The sequence below is a fragment of the Pavona decussata genome, unplaced genomic scaffold (genome assembly GCF_977016875.1).
Source record: "Pavona decussata unplaced genomic scaffold, jaPavDecu1.1 SCAFFOLD_91, whole genome shotgun sequence".
NCBI classification, from domain to species: Eukaryota; Metazoa; Cnidaria; class Anthozoa; order Scleractinia; family Agariciidae; genus Pavona; species Pavona decussata.
This window is the reverse complement of record NW_028145508.1, coordinates 2,556,283-2,573,473: the sequence shown is the minus strand read 5'-3', so window position 1 is coordinate 2,573,473 and position 17,191 is coordinate 2,556,283. Positions and strand designations below refer to the sequence as shown.

At 41.2% G+C, this 17,191-nt stretch overlaps 2 protein-coding genes across 22 annotated transcripts in view; one reads left to right on the top strand and one right to left on the bottom strand.

Moving 5' to 3' along the window:
• Positions 1-17,191, bottom strand: part of LOC146474199 (BTB/POZ domain-containing protein 6-like) — a 209,671-nt gene that overhangs the window by 42,435 nt on the left and 150,045 nt on the right. The window lies entirely within an intron of this gene.
• The window catches only part of LOC146474205 (SCO-spondin-like), a 35,534-nt gene that overhangs the window by 8,516 nt on the left and 9,827 nt on the right, over positions 1-17,191 (top strand). For 3 of the 21 annotated variants that reach the window (XR_014866240.1, XR_014866239.1, XM_085117475.1), the window contains exons 4-20: positions 818-1,067; positions 2,077-2,247; positions 2,962-3,132; positions 4,635-4,805; positions 5,367-5,537; positions 5,940-6,110; positions 6,529-6,699; positions 7,020-7,190; positions 7,483-7,653; positions 10,031-10,201; positions 11,605-11,775; positions 12,422-12,592; positions 13,240-13,410; positions 14,143-14,313; positions 15,194-15,364; positions 16,632-16,802; positions 16,928-17,101. Coding sequence is in view for 19 of the 21 variants with exons in the window: in XM_085117475.1 (XP_084973601.1) it covers positions 818-1,067; positions 2,077-2,247; positions 2,962-3,132; positions 4,635-4,805; positions 5,367-5,537; positions 5,940-6,110; positions 6,529-6,699; positions 7,020-7,190; positions 7,483-7,653; positions 10,031-10,201; positions 11,605-11,775; positions 12,422-12,592; positions 13,240-13,410; positions 14,143-14,313; positions 15,194-15,364; positions 16,632-16,802; positions 16,928-17,101 (2,989 nt within the window). In the remaining 2 variants the exon portion in view is untranslated. The remainder of the gene's footprint in view (positions 1-817; positions 1,068-2,076; positions 2,248-2,961; positions 3,133-4,634; positions 4,806-5,366; positions 5,538-5,939; positions 6,111-6,528; positions 6,700-7,019; positions 7,191-7,482; positions 7,654-10,030; positions 10,202-11,604; positions 11,776-12,421; positions 12,593-13,239; positions 13,411-14,142; positions 14,314-15,193; positions 15,365-16,631; positions 16,803-16,927; positions 17,102-17,191) is intronic. The other 18 variants (XM_085117483.1, XM_085117477.1, XM_085117476.1 and 15 more) reach the window with 18 other exon arrangements.

The window sequence follows — 17,191 nt, the reverse complement described above, 5'->3', positions numbered from 1 at the left end:
ATTTGCTTACCACAACCCTAAAGCGCCCTTAATAGCATCACATAGTACAATCTGTAAAGCGCGCGCAAACTGTGTTCGGCCACCTTAACCTCCGCAGGAAAGTTAATTAGAACGACCTCCCATTACGGCATTTTAATTTACACGAAACAATCAATGTCGTTATCATGCTGTAGACCTGCCGGTTCTGAGTTTGAATATAGAGTCCCACTACCAGAATCGGCCGCCATGTATCTTATTTTTGGTTTCAGTTTAACAATTGAGTTGATAAGGTAATTTGGCCGCTATAAGGAGATTCTAGATCTAATGTTTCAAACGTTAGTCCTTCGTCAAAGCAATTCGCTCTGACGGAGGGACAATCCCGGGGGAGTACTCCCAGAATTTTTAGCCGGGGGGTGTGCCACTGGGACTCTGAGAACCTTAACCTATACTAGACCAAGTAACCTTTATTTTGCAATCCTATTCTAGAGTAAACACCAAAAATCCCTACCCTATCCTAGACGTATTTTCGATTTTTAAACGTCATTTACCGGGAAACCTTTCTCAGACTAAATTCTTCAAGAAACTGATTTGTTTCACAGAAAATGATACTCTTTTCCAGGCCAAAACTCTCTGACTTCTAATAATAATAGCAATCTTTTAATAGGATCCTCCATCACAAGAGTGGTTTACATAGAGGTCCTATTCGATACCCTATTCGAGAGTAAACTCGCTGAAAACCATACCCTTCACAGTGGTACATACCTCATATATAGGAGTACCCCCCGGGGGGGACAATGCTCGGAACGTCAGCACTTGCTAACTGAATACATCCCTTCAGGTTGCCTTAGTCGTAACTGATGGTAAGCAGACTGTAGACGACGAAGGGGCTCTTTCCTCTGACATTCTGAGCGCCGCTGTTCAGCCGCTGAAAGACAAGAACGTCAGGGTTATATCACTAGGTATCGGATCAAACGCAAATTTGTTTGATCTTTTGACGATTGCTTCTACCGACAACGACGTCTTTTTGGCGGAGAACTTTGAAACACTCAAAGGACTGGTAACTGACCTGGCGCAGAACAAGTGTCCAGGTAGACACCTCTTCTCTCGCTATTTGTTATGTAAACTACTGCAATGCTTAAAAATTAAATTACAATCTTTCGGCGAAATATCTTTGCATCTCCCTGGACAATATTTGGAGAGTGGCTAGCGCATCTCACTGTAAACTGAAGGTTTAACCGCCGACTGGTTAGCTCAGTGGATTGAGCATCGGACTACCGTGTGGGCGGTCGTGGGTTCAAACCCCGGCAGGACCAACACTCACGGTCTTTAAATAGCTGAGGAGAAAGTGCTGCCTTTGTAATGACATCTGCAAATGGTTAGACTTTCTAGTCTTCTCGGATAAGGACAATAAACCGTAGGCCCCGTCTCACAACACTTCAATGTTCATAACCCTGTGGGACGTTAAAGAACGCAGACACTAATTGCAAAGAGTAGGGCATGGAGTTCCCGGTGTGCTGGTCTGGTCTTTGTGATGTTTCATGATTTCATGGGTTGGGATGGTAGGATGAGGTCGCTAATGGACATATGCTGATGTAAACCGCATTTAAATATATATATATATATGAATAGAAAATGCGGTATATAAATTCATTACCATTACGTTAGCTGCTAGAGTATCCCGCCACTCCCCTCCCCCTGTTTAGAGTCCTGGTATCTGTCATCGTCTTCCTTTCTATGCACAAGATAACACATTTATACCCATGAAACGTCAAGGAAACCTTTAAAAATGCAGAGGGCACCCTGCGATGGACTAGCATCCCATCTAACGGTAAAAAAAAAAGGGGGGGGGGGGGGAGGGGAAGTAGTAATACTTGCAGTTGTTTCTGTATTTCTGTAAATGGACTTAACGCTGACCACTGGGGCTGCCCGTCGACCAAGAATAAAAGCGGTGATCATCTGCTGTCATATGAAAGTCCATACCGAGTAGTGCAACAAAAAGATAAGCAAGTTAGCATGTAGACAGCAACAACAACAACAACAACAACAAAAGAATAGAAATAAATGTTTCTTGCTGTTAAACTCGTTTAATGTTTGCAGTTCATGGCAACTGGTCACAGTGGGGAGCGTTTGGCGCATGCTCAGTGACTTGTGGTGGAGGCTTGCAGATACGTGTTCGGACCTGTGATAACCCACCACCGGAGTTTGGAGGAGACGAATGCGTTGGGGAAAGCGAAGAAATCCGCCCTTGCAATGAAATTCCATGCGCTGGTGAGAGCAATGAGTAATGTTAATAAAAAGTGATTTTGGCTTATTAATGAGTACGTGTATTTCTTGAATCCGAGGGTACTTTCAAAAGGTCGATATATATATTTTGTCGATTCATATGCTGTACCTTTCATGCGGCGAACCTTGTGTATGAATATTTAGCAAGGCTGTTGACGTGACTAGCCACGCATGAATCTTGCGCGAGCAACTAGTCATTTGGTTCGACAGAAAGTACTCCATTTGAATCAGCCGTGGTTCTAAGTTCTCATCACAATGGAACTTGATTGAATAGAGTACATCACCTGAATGAACTAGGTAAGGCACATGAAAGATACGGTGTTTTAACCGGGTCTAACAGACGATGCAAAGTCTAAATCTAGCAAAAGAAAAAAAAAACCCTCACCTTTTTGCGTTCAGTCACTGTGTACTTGTATTCTAGTCTGAGAAGACGGCTGACATTTCAGACTACTTGTATTCAAAAACTCAATAACTCACTTTACAAATAGTAATAGCCTGGAGCATGCGTGCTCGAATATTGAAGTATTTATGGTAGTGATCTTGCGAGGGTAGGTGAGTTCAGAAATGTAGTAAGGGAAGGGCCTTGATATTTGTCAGTCTCCGTGTTGCTTTGATATACATAGTACTTGATAATGTGTTCCTCGGCCAGTGCAGTAATACAATTGCCATGTTTTCTCTTTTTCTATTGGTAAAATGTAGTTAATGGCGGCTGGGCTGATTGGAAACCCTGGGGAACGTGCCCAGTGACGTGTGGTAGCGGAATTCAGAGTCGTACAAGGTCTTGCACTAATCCACCGCCAACAAATGGAGGCGCAGATTGCGAAGGAGAAGGTTTTCTTACGCGCCCGTGCAACGAACTCCCTTGCCCAGGTATTTGTCCTACCATGCATACATTAAACTGTTATACTGGCCACGAAAATGCGACGTACGTTATGCTCTGGCATCTGAGTGGATATCGATGTTATTTTTATTATTTGTATTCTGTGGCCACCTCCCGGATTATAACAATTTTAAGATATTAAGAAAAACTATCCCAGAGAAACAGTTAACCCTATCTGGACAGGGCTGCGTTTCTGTGGCCAAGGGGAGGGGGAGCCTTTCTGCCCCCTCCATAACTCTGACACTGTTAGAGCTATGACTATGGTATTTGGGAGATAAAAAAGTACATCCAAAGGTGTTTTCTTTGTGGTCTGTAACGAGAACAGATGCGCTAATAACGTCAGGATAGCGGTCATCTTGAATTTCTGGATTTTCCAAAAACTTTAGGAAAGGTCGCCAAGATTGAAATGAAATGAGCTCAAAACATAAACTTTACTGCAATAAAAGTAATTTTTCTTTATAAATAGGAATGTTCCATTTTCGGAAAAAAAAAGAACGCCCTTCAAAAATTGTTAATGTCAAGTTTAATAAAACTGACCTGTGACGCGGCAGAATTCGCCTCCTTGTCTTGATAGAAATAACAGAAGCATTTTCGCCATCTATTTCTCCAGACTTGTCTTCTCGAAGTATATTTAACAATTAGACGGCGAGCTCGAGGTTTCTATCGGCTGATAGTTGGCGAGGGGCGAAGCCCCGAGCCAACTGTCAAAGGCGATAGAAACCGAGAGCGAGCCGTCTAATTGTTTTAGCGTACCTCAGTGATCGATCTATGAAGCAAAAGAATCTTTTTACCTCATAAATTTTGATATATTTGTGCAATGATGCATGCTAAATCGCGCGCGCACTGACAAACTGCCGTTTATCGATCGATAGACAGCACCTGTGTAGCCAATCAGATTGCGCGTTACGCGATAGTCGGTCCCTGAAGTATGCTAAAAGCTAATAGCCTGTCAATAAGGGGCCAATCAGAAGGTGCGCTTTCTCATATCAAGTAACTGTCTACCTAGTATGTGGTAAATATACAAGACTTCATGAAGCAGTATTTACGCACGACTTAGTAAGGTATCAGAAATCGAACGAGCGAGATTTCTGTTTTTGACGTTGTTTGGGTCTCGTACTGAGAGGACGATATCAAATAATTTAGAAGAACTACTTACAATCAATTTTAAACGATTTTTCTAAGACACGAGGGAAGATCTCGAAGCAATTTTCGAGCTTTTGTAAAGCTACAATGTATTTCCATGGCGGCATTAAAGTGATGCCAAAACAGGTGACAAAGTCTTTATAAAGGTCAAACTTTTAAGGCAAAGGTAGCTCGCGTCTGGTTTGCCTTCCGACTGTATGCAAGGCAACGTTTTTTGTGTCTCTGAAATCCAAGGCTCAGCTGTTAATAGAACCGAGGTTGTTTAGTAGTTGTGACAAGCGATTATTGAATTTTTGTGTCACTAAAAAATTGGAACCTACCGCTTGATAGCATCGCCGTTCTTTCGTAGTTGATGGGAAATGGACGGATTGGAAGGCCTGGTCACAATGCAGTGTCACGTGCGGTGGAGGAACACAGGATCGGTCTCGAACGTGTACGAATCCACCGCCACAACATGGGGGCGAAGAATGCAGTGGAGTAAACGAAGAACAGCGCTCTTGCAATGACTTCCCATGCCCAAGTAAATCAATTTTGGTTTATACTCGTTTAACAACGGGAACTTTGTTATCTTTGTTAAGGATTAAACTATTTGCTTCAGTAGTTTGTTTTTGTTTTGGTCTATTTCATTTTGCTTCTGCGAACACCACAAGGGCGCTACTATAAATGACTTTATATTCCCAGGACCAGAATTAAATGGCAGTCACAGTTGTTCCTCGAGCACCTTTCTGGCTTCGTCATAACTACTAGACTTTGTCTTCTTTCGAGGCGCAAGCCGTATGGCAAATAATTATCCATTTAATACTATAGTTTCTAGCGTGATATATTGTCAGATATTCATAAAATAATCTGCCTAGCGATATTTCCCACATATGATGCCCCTCTGTCAGACTTTTCCACAAATCTTGTCTTCGGCAATACCGTCATTGTCCCCAAGCGAACCTGATTGTGATTCTTCTCCCTTTTACCCAGGCCTAACTCGAACTCGAGCTATATTATACCATCTCTTTACATTTCAACGCATTATTCATTATAACCTGTTAATCAGTTAACATGACTAACATCACCTCCATTTAATGCACAGTTGATGGCAAATGGACCGCGTGGAAGGCCTGGGAACCATGTCCAGTAACATGTGGCGGTGGTGTTCAAAAATCACAACGTACATGTACTAATCCTGCGCCCGCGTTCGGAGGAACTGACTGTGAAGGGGACAGCGAGCGGTCTCGATCATGCAATGAAAACGGATGCCCTGGTAAATGAGTTTAATGAAACTTTTCTAACGTGAGGTAAAAAAATAATAATCTAAATAAATGAGTATTTGCAAATTTCTTTAAAACGATTTGTTAAAGAATAAGTTTTAAATACGTTCAGTACAAAGACATAAGAATATCACACGCATATCGAAAATAATTTTAATTTGAAAAGTTTTGTTATAGATCAATTATGCTGCAAAATCCCAGATTAAAATTGGCCTCGTTCATTTAAAGACGAGCACATCACTCGGGCGCCAGATGAAGACCTGCAGCTGAAAATGATTGCGAACTACAACCAGTCATGATCATTGCGAGTCAAACGCGCTTTCTGAGTATCACTGAGAAATGTTTCAAACTTGGAATCGGCGACTTGACATCCATACCACTCTTTCGATTCGTAGTTGATGGTAAGTGGACCGATTGGAAATCCTGGTCGCAATGCAGTGTCACTTGTGGTGGAGGAACACAGAGCCGATCCCGATCCTGCACAAATCCCCCACCAAAACACGGAGGCAAAGATTGTAGCGGGGACAGCAAAGAACAGCGTTCTTGTAATGACGTTCCATGCCCAAGTAAATAACCTTTTGTTTATACCCCTTTAACAATAGGAGTCTTCTTGTCTTTTCGAAGGATTAAAACAATTTTAACAACACTTCTTTCTCCTCTCTCGGGGACCGAGCCGCGAAGGAAGTAATTATCCATTTATACCTCAGTTTCATACCATCTGCCTCATATAATAATCATAATGATAATGATAATAAAAATGATAACGATGATTATGATGATGATGATGATGATGATGATGATAATGATGGTGATGATGATGACGACGATGACGACGACGACGGTGACGATGATGATGATGATTATGATAATGATGAAGATGATAATAACAAAAATAAATACATTCTATCTGATTTTCGAATAAGACAAGTATTACTGAAAACCTGGAATCTTCCACTTGATATAAATTCCACTCTTTCGTACTAGTTGATGGTAAGTGGACCAACTGGAAGGCCTGGTCGCAATGCAGTGTCACGTGTGGCGGTGGAACGCAGAGCCGATCCCGATCCTGCACCAATCCCCCGCCAAAACACGGAGGTGAAGACTGTAGTGGAGACAGCGAAGAAGAGCGGTCTTGCAATGACTTCCCATGCCCAAGTAAATAACTTTTCGTTTTTTGGCTTTGGTAATAGATTTGCTTCGCATATTTTGTTTTGTGCCTGATCTTTGTCCCTTCTTGATGCGCAAGCCGTGCAGGAAGTACAGTTCCAGTTAATACTACAACATTCATGAAATTTCGCCCTTTCGAAATATGCACCATTAATTAATGAATTCCTCTGTCAGACTTCTCCAGAAAGTCTTTTCCTCGGCCGTATCGTCATTAATCGCAGGCAATTTCAATTCTGAGTATCGACTTGAGACTTGTATCATTGAAAACTTGGAATCTACGACTTGACAAGAATGCCATTCTTTCGTAGTTGATGGTAAATGGACCGATTGGAAGGCCTGGTCGCTGTGCAGTGTCACGTGTGGCGGTGGAACACAGAGCCGATCCCGATCCTGCACCAATCCACCGCCAAAACACGGAGGCGAAGACTGCAGTGGAAACAGCGAAGACGTCCGTTCTTGTAATGGAGTCCCATGCCCAAGTAAATAATTTTTCAAAAGTTGTGCATTTTCAAGATTGACATTTTCTCTTTCCTAGTGTCTTTTTCTCTTTTGACTACATCCTTGGGCATAAATATTAGCTGTTAAGCTGTTGCTGTTAAAACGCAAATCCTTAGAGGCCACGTTGGATTTACCTAAAGACTGTCTCGCTGTCCCTTTTCAGAGTTCACTGATTAATGTCGTCCTCCTCACGTGACTAACCATATAACCCTAATCACCCTACACATCTGGTCACATTTAACGTTACTAACAAAAACTCCTTTTAATGCACAGTTGATGGCAAATGGACCGCGTGGAAGGCCTGGGAACCATGTCCAGTAACGTGTGGTGGTGGTGTACAAAAGTCACAACGTACATGCACTGATCCTGCGCCCGCGTTTGGAGGTGCTGACTGTGAAGGGGACAGCGAGCGGTCTCGATCATGCAACGAAAGGGGATGTCCTGGTAAATAAATTTCCAAGTCAATCGTGCGTAATCTTACTGAATTCGAACATGAATCCGTTGAGGAAAAGAATTCTAAGGTTTCAGGAAAATGGAGTCATTGAATTTCTCAACAAAACCGCTTATCTAGTTTGTGTTAGAGAAACTCTAAACAACTTAAAAGAAAATGATAAAACATGTTTTTTAGCTGTTTTGTTGAGTTAGTGATTTGTTACAAATTCTGTTTGCCTTATCACATGAACAATCTTTTCGCATCGTATATTGAGTTCAAATGACGTACGTTTTAAGTCGATACGTGATAGGAGTGAAAACGAACTTCGAATTCTTCCAAAGACGAACACCATTATTCACCCCTACATTTAAAGTCGTTTATCAAGTGAACTTCAACATTTTGTGTATGTTTTTCGTATTTTCGTTGGAAGTTGTTATATGCTTTTTAGCAGTGCACTGTGAAACTGTAAACTAGACGTCCTTAAGCACGTATGGTTTTTATGTTCACAGCATTTTTTCTCTTCAGAATGAAATTTCCCTTCGTTTCATCATACTTATACTCATACGTATTTTTTCTCATCTAGCTGTTTCATCTTCTTTTTTGATTTTGAAATGATTATCTGGTCAGATTTATAACCCTGGTTTATTGGTATCGTTCGTTCACTTAGTTTATCCTTTGTTGCATCATGTTGACTACTCTAACATTCAACTTCCAGGCGTTCTTAAAAAAAAAAAGAATTCAAATAGCTGTGCCGGGCAAATTAAATTTTAATTCCCAAGTAACCTAATTTGAATCATGCACACTTTATGATTTGTCAATAGCTATTGGCTTTTAAACGTTTCATGACGTAATTGACGATACTTGCCGCTGCACAATTTATCTCTTGTAAGACCACTCAATGATAATAGTGTAATTCCTGTCTCTTAGGCCTTTTCGTAAAAAGCCAAACCGTTAAGAATAGTGTGTACTGAATAAATTTTTTTTCTGCATCGAGAGAACTTTTAAATTGGCTGAAATATGTTGCACTCAAAATTCCCGGGTAGCTAACTGGTCCATTGTAAACCCTCGATCACTTTATTGTTTTCTCAATCTCAAATGATCCAATGGGTAAATTTCTCAAATCCTCCAAAACTTTGCGATAATTGAAAATTAACTCTGGAAGGGAGAGTTAAACTCAATCTTATTTTGATAATATATGTATGTTATTATAATAATGTAACTTATTATATAGCATGTCAGCACACACGAAGACACACGAACACACAGTACTTGTCCCTCAACAAGCCCCCTTTGTTGTTAGGACTTGTTACCATAATGTGCCACAAAGACAAGTCCCTTAAGAAAACGTACGACGGACTTGTTAAAGGAACAGTTTGATTCGGTCTGTGGTTGGTTTATCTTTAATGATTCCCCAGAGTTTAGTAAACACAGGGGAAAGGATCTGAATTCTTCCTTCAGTTCAAATCAGTTTACACTCGTGAGGCAAGTCATTGGGACCAACATTTGGTCTATGCGGCCAGAATTTCGGACTAAAATGCAAAGGTCTTACTGCAGGATTTAATGCAGGGGACAAGTTTACCTTGTGTGTGCCTGTAGGTTAGACTCCCCCTTAATTGCTAACAGATACCCATTTTACTGACAATGCAAAACCGAAATCCGTTTTCGTTGAATTTTGTTGTGAAGTATAATAATTTTCCTCACTGTCCTGTTTATGACATCCTTAATCAGTATTTCTCTCGAAAGGAAAAAGACAGACTGGAATCAAAGAAACTGACAAAAATACTCACTCTACAAAATATTAACTGTACAAATTTTCTGAAACTATAAACTTCTGGCTTGGAATGGCCAGGATTAAAATGGATTGCAGCTTACAAAATTTGGGTCAATTTTTCAAGTTCTTAATTTGTACCTTGGAAAAATCTTCAGTTTCAGTTGAAAACTGATGATTATGAGTTGCTTTCCCTCTGAGATAATCGGGGTGGGGGGGGGGGGAGGGGGGGGGGGTGAGGGCTGCCCCGTTACAACGTCTTACATGGTTGATCGAGAGGACAAAACAACAACAACAACAGCACAATATTCCCAACCCTAAAAAAAACATTGCAGCTGTAGATTATCAGGATCCAGTGAAAACAGAGCTTTTGAAAGGTACAGGCCTTCTGTAATCCGGCCGATATCTTCGTGTTGGTGAACTAGGTGTATTTCGCGTCCAGGAAGAGATAGTTATTTTAATTCTCATTACGGTTTTTACGACAAAACTTCAAAGTCTCCACGACGAGGCAATATTTTCCTTCCATTGAGTTTCTGGGATAGTGCCAGGGTGTCTTATAAAGTTCTAACGGAGGCTCTGAGCTTACCTTTTGTTTCATGTGACTTGTTTCTTTTCTTTAGTTGACGCAAACTGGGCCCCGTTTGGCGCGTTTACCCTGTGTAGCGTGTCTTGTGGAGGTGGGACGAGAAGCCGGTCAAGAAGCTGTACAAACCCACCACCGAAATTCGAGGGAGCAGACTGCGTAGGAGACAGTGAAGACGTTCAACCTTGCAACGATTTCCCATGTCCAGGTGGGTAATACATTCTCGTATTAATTGATTAGTTATCGCGGTTGTTACTTTGATATGACATTTATTGCACCTTTCTAAAATTTTTCATCAAAAGGAATTTGCTGAAGCAAAGACATGCAAAAATTGCAGAGAGATTTAGGGCTCGACGTTTCGGAGTCATCTTGACTCCATTATCAAGAGAAAATAAGTTTATGAACGGGGATATTTAATAGGCTAGAGCTCAAAAAATTAACATACTAATAGATGGTTAAACAAATACTTTAGCACAAATTGAATCAGCTTGCAGTTATTCATACGCAAACTCAAACCAGAATTGAACGTGCAAACTGATTTCTAAAATTTATAAACACAAATTCAATGTATTCCTACAATCCACGAAACTCAACATGTAATATGTTTGTACTAATTGAGATCGCGTACTGAAGCTGGAAAACACAGCTTCCATTATAGACGGGATGTTCTCTCGAATAGTCTGTCAAACATTACTTAAAGGCAAACATCCCTGACATCATTTCAAAAATGATAAACTAAATTAGGGCTCTTTTTAATTTAAAATAGTGTGTATTTACTAGATCAATGCATTTGTAAATTCATAATTTTAATTACTGTATGCACGGCTCTCGGAAGAGCAGTTTTAAAATGGGATTCCGTGTTAAAGTAAACATGATGATGATGATGATGATAAGACAAGAATAGACCCAATAGATTTATATATTTGGTATGAACATCTTAAAACTGTGAAAGATATGATGTTGATAACGTTTCGAACGTGGAACAAAGAAACGGTTTGACTCCCAGACAGGAATCGATACCATCACCTTTCGTACACCTATCGGATGCTCTTACCACTGAGCTACTAGGAGTTTATATACGTGTCCTGCCTACTGCTAGGGTCGGCAATAACAGAAGCGTCCTATAGCTGTATGGGAGGTAGACTAGTTGGCTATGTACAAAGCGTGATCTTGGATTTGAAATCCCGGCATCCATGAAACAAATCCAACCGGTCAGAACGGGACTTGAACCTGGGACTGGCTCCAGGCAAAGCAGGAATGGCGGGGAGCAGGGATGGCGCAGTGGTGAGAGCACTCGCCTCCCATCAATGTGGCTCGGGTTCGATTCCCTGACTAGGCGTCATATGTGGGTTGAGTTTAATGTTGATTCTCGTCTTTGCTCCGAGAGGTTTTTCTCGGGGTACTCCGGTTTTCCCGTCTCCTCAAAAACCAACACTTCTAAATACCAATTCGATTTGGAAAGTGTTCCCAATTAGTGCTCGGCGCTAAATCATTGACACTTAAATAAAGCGATTTATTTTATTTTATTTTATTTATTACAAGTCCTGTGCCCTAACCATTAGGCAACGCCACCTCCTTTCACGTGGTGATGTTTGTACATTATTTTAACAGTGGACGGGAGGTGGTCCTTGTGGGGCATGTGGGGCTCATGTTCTTTGACATGTGGAGGTGGAATTCAAGATAGATTTCGAACCTGTACCAATCCTCCCCCGGCCTTTGGTGGTCGCAAGTGCTCTGGATCGGATAGCGAAACTAAATATTGTCAGCCATTTCCTTGTCCAGGTATTCAACAATATACTAACGTTGTTAGAACGGGTTTTGGTTTGGATGCGATCTGCAATTCCTTGCTAATTCCTTCAGTTATCATTTGGTAATTTAACATGTTGCGTATGATGACACTCAATAATTTGAGATGACCAACCGTCATTCCTTTATTAGTCAAATAAATCGATCATTATTCTGATACGCCCGCGAAGCTTTCAAAAATTGGCGGGAAATTCTCGGAAAACGCATCTGGTACTCTTCAATCAAGTCTTCGCTAACATCCTTCGAAAAGTTACGCAAAACGATCTTAATGTTATTTTATCTTCATAATTAATCGCCATTATGAAAACAAACTATCTCTGACCCTAAGGACCGGTCACTTGGTCCGCATGGGTTGAGTAGGGTGCCCGGTTGAGATTGGAATAGGTTTGCTAGCGATTGACTCGTGTGTATTTATCTGCTAACTGCCAAGTGCCATCTCTCAGTTCAGAATTGTACCAAATATATATCTAGAATTTGCCTTATACAATGTCCAGTGACCAATGTGGTCATTACCACACCATTAGTAAACACTTAATTCCCTTACATAGTTGCGCACTTCAGTTCACTTATGCATACACTCAATTCATAGCGTATTTTTCCGTTCTGTTTTTCACGAACGTAGTTGATGGAAGGTGGTCTGCCTGGGATAGTTGGAGTGCGTGTTCTGCCACTTGCGGTGGTGGAAAACAGGATCGATCACGAAGCTGCACAAACCCTCCCCCGGCTCATGGAGGAATGGATTGTGAGGGAGACAAGCAAGAGATCCGTTTCTGCAACGTACAACCTTGCCCAGGTTTCACATTCTTTGTACATTAACTTACGCCTCTCACGTGTGTCGTGAAAGAACTTGTTGCTGCAGACGTATCGATAATTGATCATACGTACCCTGCTTTTAGTGCACTCGTTTCCTGAACAACAGATGCCCAAACTGAATTAACTAAATAACTTATTGATTTGCACCTAGAACACACAAATACACCAAAATTAACGCTATTAAAATGGCAATCGCTACTGTTAAATGCACGAAAAAGGTGGTCCAAATTTTAAGTCTGTAGATAAAATCGTAAAGAAATACATTTCAAATGAAAGACACTGGGCAGTTTCTTCTTACAACTTTTAGTCTGTTGATGACATTTTACAGTTAAACCAATCAAATGAAAGCTATGGAGCAGCACTCTTCTGTGGAATGGTTCATTTTGTCGTAGAAAGTGGTCCTAGCTTTTGAGTCTGTGGAAAAAATGGCAAAGTGTGACCATTCAAATGAACGCTCTTTAGTAGAACTTTAGTAGGATGTTCTTGGTTGCGAAATGAAATTTGGGTTGAGCAACTGGAAACTTGAGAACGCAAAAGATTAATCAGTACTTTTTCAAGTACTGGCCTGTCCTATCCTTACTATCTACCCTTAGTATAACTTCCTCTTTTTTCCATTGGATGTAACAGTGGATGGTAATTGGACTGATTGGGGATTTTGGAGCAGATGTACTAAAACATGTGGTGGTGGAACGCAAGGCCGCTCACGATCGTGCACCAATCCTCCACCGGCCTTCGGTGGTGCGCAGTGCACTGGGCCGACTCAAAACAGGCGATCATGTAATGAGCACCCTTGTCCAGGTAAATAAGCAACTGGATGCGATACAAAATGTTATGGTGTACCTTTATAGTTTGCTAACCAATCTTCAGTTCAAACTGCTCCTCCGAAGTTAATGAACATAATGGAATTGTGGATTGTCGCATAACAATTTGAAAGATGTTGGCTGCTCATGGTAATCTGGGCGGAAACTTTTCGAAAATGAACGAAAACACGAATAAGCTGATCCCTATCGACGACGATTAAATAGAACTTGTGAAAGTGGTACTTTGCGAACGTGTCAGAATAATGATCGATTGCCAGGTCATGGACTGAGTGTTAGTTCTTTTACTTATGGCTCATCCCTACAGTGAATAAACCACAGAGGCAAATATTTCCGATGTTTTCATCCAACCTATGGCACTGACAACGGTGAAATTACAACTGAATAACAAAGATTTGAAGCCACCCATACTCCCTTTAGTTCTTGTCGCGTACGCCTGAGGCTTTAAAATCCAACAACGTCAACCGGAAATAGCTGTATGGCCTAGCTCGCCATGTAACTCCAGCAGCTCAGTGGTTAAAGCATCCGAACATCATGGGCTCGATTCACGTCGGGGATTCAGATTTCTCTGCGCTCGTGACTCGAAGAACACTTCATCTTTTATCTTTAAATACAACCTAGGAAATATTCAATGTCACTGGAAGGAGAAAACTAATTATTTCTCTACCAGCACGAAAATCAAGCTCTTTTGTTCTTGTGTCTTGATTTGCAGGCGATGGCAGCTGGTCGAGATGGAAACCCTGGGGACCATGCTCTGTGACATGCGCAGGAGGTGTACAGAAGAGGAGTCGAACATGCACTGATCCTCCTCCGACTCATGGTGGAAAAGATTGCGAAGGGAATGGAGAACAGACGCAATCTTGTAACAACCAGCCTTGTCCAGGTAAGATCATCTCTGCCGCATGCTATGGGGCGGGTTAAAAACAGAGGAGTTATGCTGCAGAAAATGACAGAGATACCGTGGGAATAGAGAAAAATTGAAACAGGGGTACCTCTCAACTGAGGTTTAAGTTGTTTAAGAACGATGCCATGCAGAAGACTATGCAACTTTTGGCTATCAACGAAATTTAACCTTTTTTTGCCAACACTAATGTACGCTGTTCCATCTCAAACGATTGTAAAAATGGTGCTTGGAAAAAGAAACTAAATCTCAGTTCTGTGAACAGGAGTCGAATCTATGACCTTCCGATAAAAAGTTCGCATGCTCTACCATTGGGCTACAGGAGACTCCTGGAATTGGCCATTAAACTTGGTCCATGTGACAAAACATGATTTTAACAACACTTTAAGCGAATTTAGCTAATTCAGGCGTACGTCCTAGACATGTTTTTTTCTGATTCATTGAATATCCGCCCTGGTTCTTACACTGGTCACACGTATCACAGGCGGTCTGGGTACGTTTGACAGCGCGCACTTTTGGTGTCCAATCACAACCTACAGATCGAAACGAATAGTTCATTGTTTTAAGCCATTTATACCATACCTGGGTTTTTATTTTCCACATTTCTTCCAACTAGACTAGCCAGGTACGAACATAATATTTAAAATAATCGTTGTTGTTAATTAAACAGTAGAAAAACTCGGCAATTTTTTTTTGGTGATGGTCGCGGTGGTAGGAGGGGGGGGGGGGGGGGACACATTGCATGTTCAGCAACTTTCTCCACATGGTTAAATTTTCTTCTGTTGATAATACGGATAGCAACTAAAAAGGGCGATTATTTAACAATTTTTATGTGTTTATTGTCTCAACTGAATTTCTACAGTGGACGGAAACTGGACAGAGTGGCAAGCTTGGCGCCGATGCCCAGTGACTTGTGGGGGAGGGTTTCAGGATCGATTTCGATCATGTACCAATCCCCGGCCGGCCTATGGAGGGGCAAACTGCATTGGAGAAAGGAGAGAAGTGCGTGAATGCAATAAGATTCCATGTCCAGGTAATTAATTAATAACTCCATGTAATAATAACAGGGTATACACCGAAGAATATCCAATGGAGACATTGCTGCTGGGATTGGCAATGTGTTTTAACAGAAAAGGAAACATTGTGAAACTTGAAGTAAATATCCATTTTTACAACAAAATGGCGTTAAATTGTTGGAAAGAATGTCTAAATTCCAATGCTTGGTTGAAAAAGTGGAAAGACCATTTTAGTGTACTAAAAGTTGGATATGGTTATCGTCCATCTTCGCTTTTAAAGTACCTACGCAACGCCATCTTAGAGTTCATGGGCCAGTTATTTAAACACAGGCCGCGGCTTAAGACAATCAGTGGGCCTCCAAATCTGTTGATTGATCTAGTCTGGGATGGAAGCCTTCTTGTTACTGTAAACAGCAGACAATGCTTAGATATGACTGTTGGCAAAATTGAAAATGGCTTAGAACGTGGTTTTGTTAAACACCGTCTAAACTGTCTTTCAATAACTGACCCCATGACACTATTGCAATTAACAATCTTGCTTCTTGTTTGAAACGAGTTCAATTAACATCTTTAGAAATCTTGAACAATGATAAGTGAACTTTTTTTTAAACTCTTAATAATTCAGCATTTTCGTGTGTTCATGAAAAACGAATGGCATGGGCCAGCCTGTAAACTACAGGTGTAAAAGTGGAGATTTTTGAGCTAACAACTATAACCAGAAGATGAGGCGATAGAGCTGCAAAGCTTTACGTATTTCCGTTATTACAGAAATACATTTTACACATAAGAGCGTACGCGTCACAATGTTATTCTCATTGTACCTAACCAATATATATATATAATTACATATATAGACAGTAAGATTTTACGTTGTTACAGTCTCTGTAAAATAGGTTGACTGTAGACAAGTAATTCGTAATTCGCATCCAGTCTTCTTCGTCATTTCAAAAGGATAATATTAACGCCTGTAACGTTGAAAGCTTTTTCGCACAACTTTGGTCATACTATTAGCGAAAAATCATGCTTAAGCTAAAAAAAATTAAAAGCTCCAACAGACTGCTTACAAAATGATAAAATTATTGTATACTTTTGACCAAAAAAATCTCCGACGAACTGAAAAGGGGGGGGGGGGGGGGGCTCCCGCCGGCCCCCTCGGGCCCCCCCCCCCCCCCCTAAATCCGCCCCTGAATTGGAACACAGCATAATGTTCTTCGCACTTGCTACTGTCCAGTTTTACACACTCTATAAATAGAGTATGACTAATATTTTGCTTTAACTTTGAAGTTGACGGCAGCTGGGCCAGGTGGAAGGCGTGGGGAACATGTACTTTAACATGCGGAGGAGGACAGCAGAACAGAATCCGAGACTGTTCCTTTCCACCACCCGCGCATGGTGGGAGAGACTGCCCTGGAAGAAGCAGGCAAGCCCGCCCATGCAATACAAGACCATGTCCAGGTAAATATCATGTAATAAGATAACGCTGGTCAATAAGGTGACATTCAGATAAGGCATAATTTACCTATTTTATGTAAAGTTGAAAGTTAGGTTGACACTTTGTGCTTTGTGTAAAACTTTATCAGTGGATGGCAACTGGGCAGCGTGGAAAGCCTGGGGACAATGTTCACGGACTTGCGGTGGAGGTACGCAGAAAAGATCACGATCTTGCACCAATCCCCGACCGGCAAATGGTGGATTAACGTGTCCTGGAATTAGTAGCGAAACAAGATCGTGCAACGAGGATCCTCCGTGTCCAGGTATTGGAGATAAAATTACCTTAAAAGCTTTCATTAGTTTCTCTGTTCGTCATTTAGTACCTTATTTCGTAGCGTGAGTGTCAGAGTGAC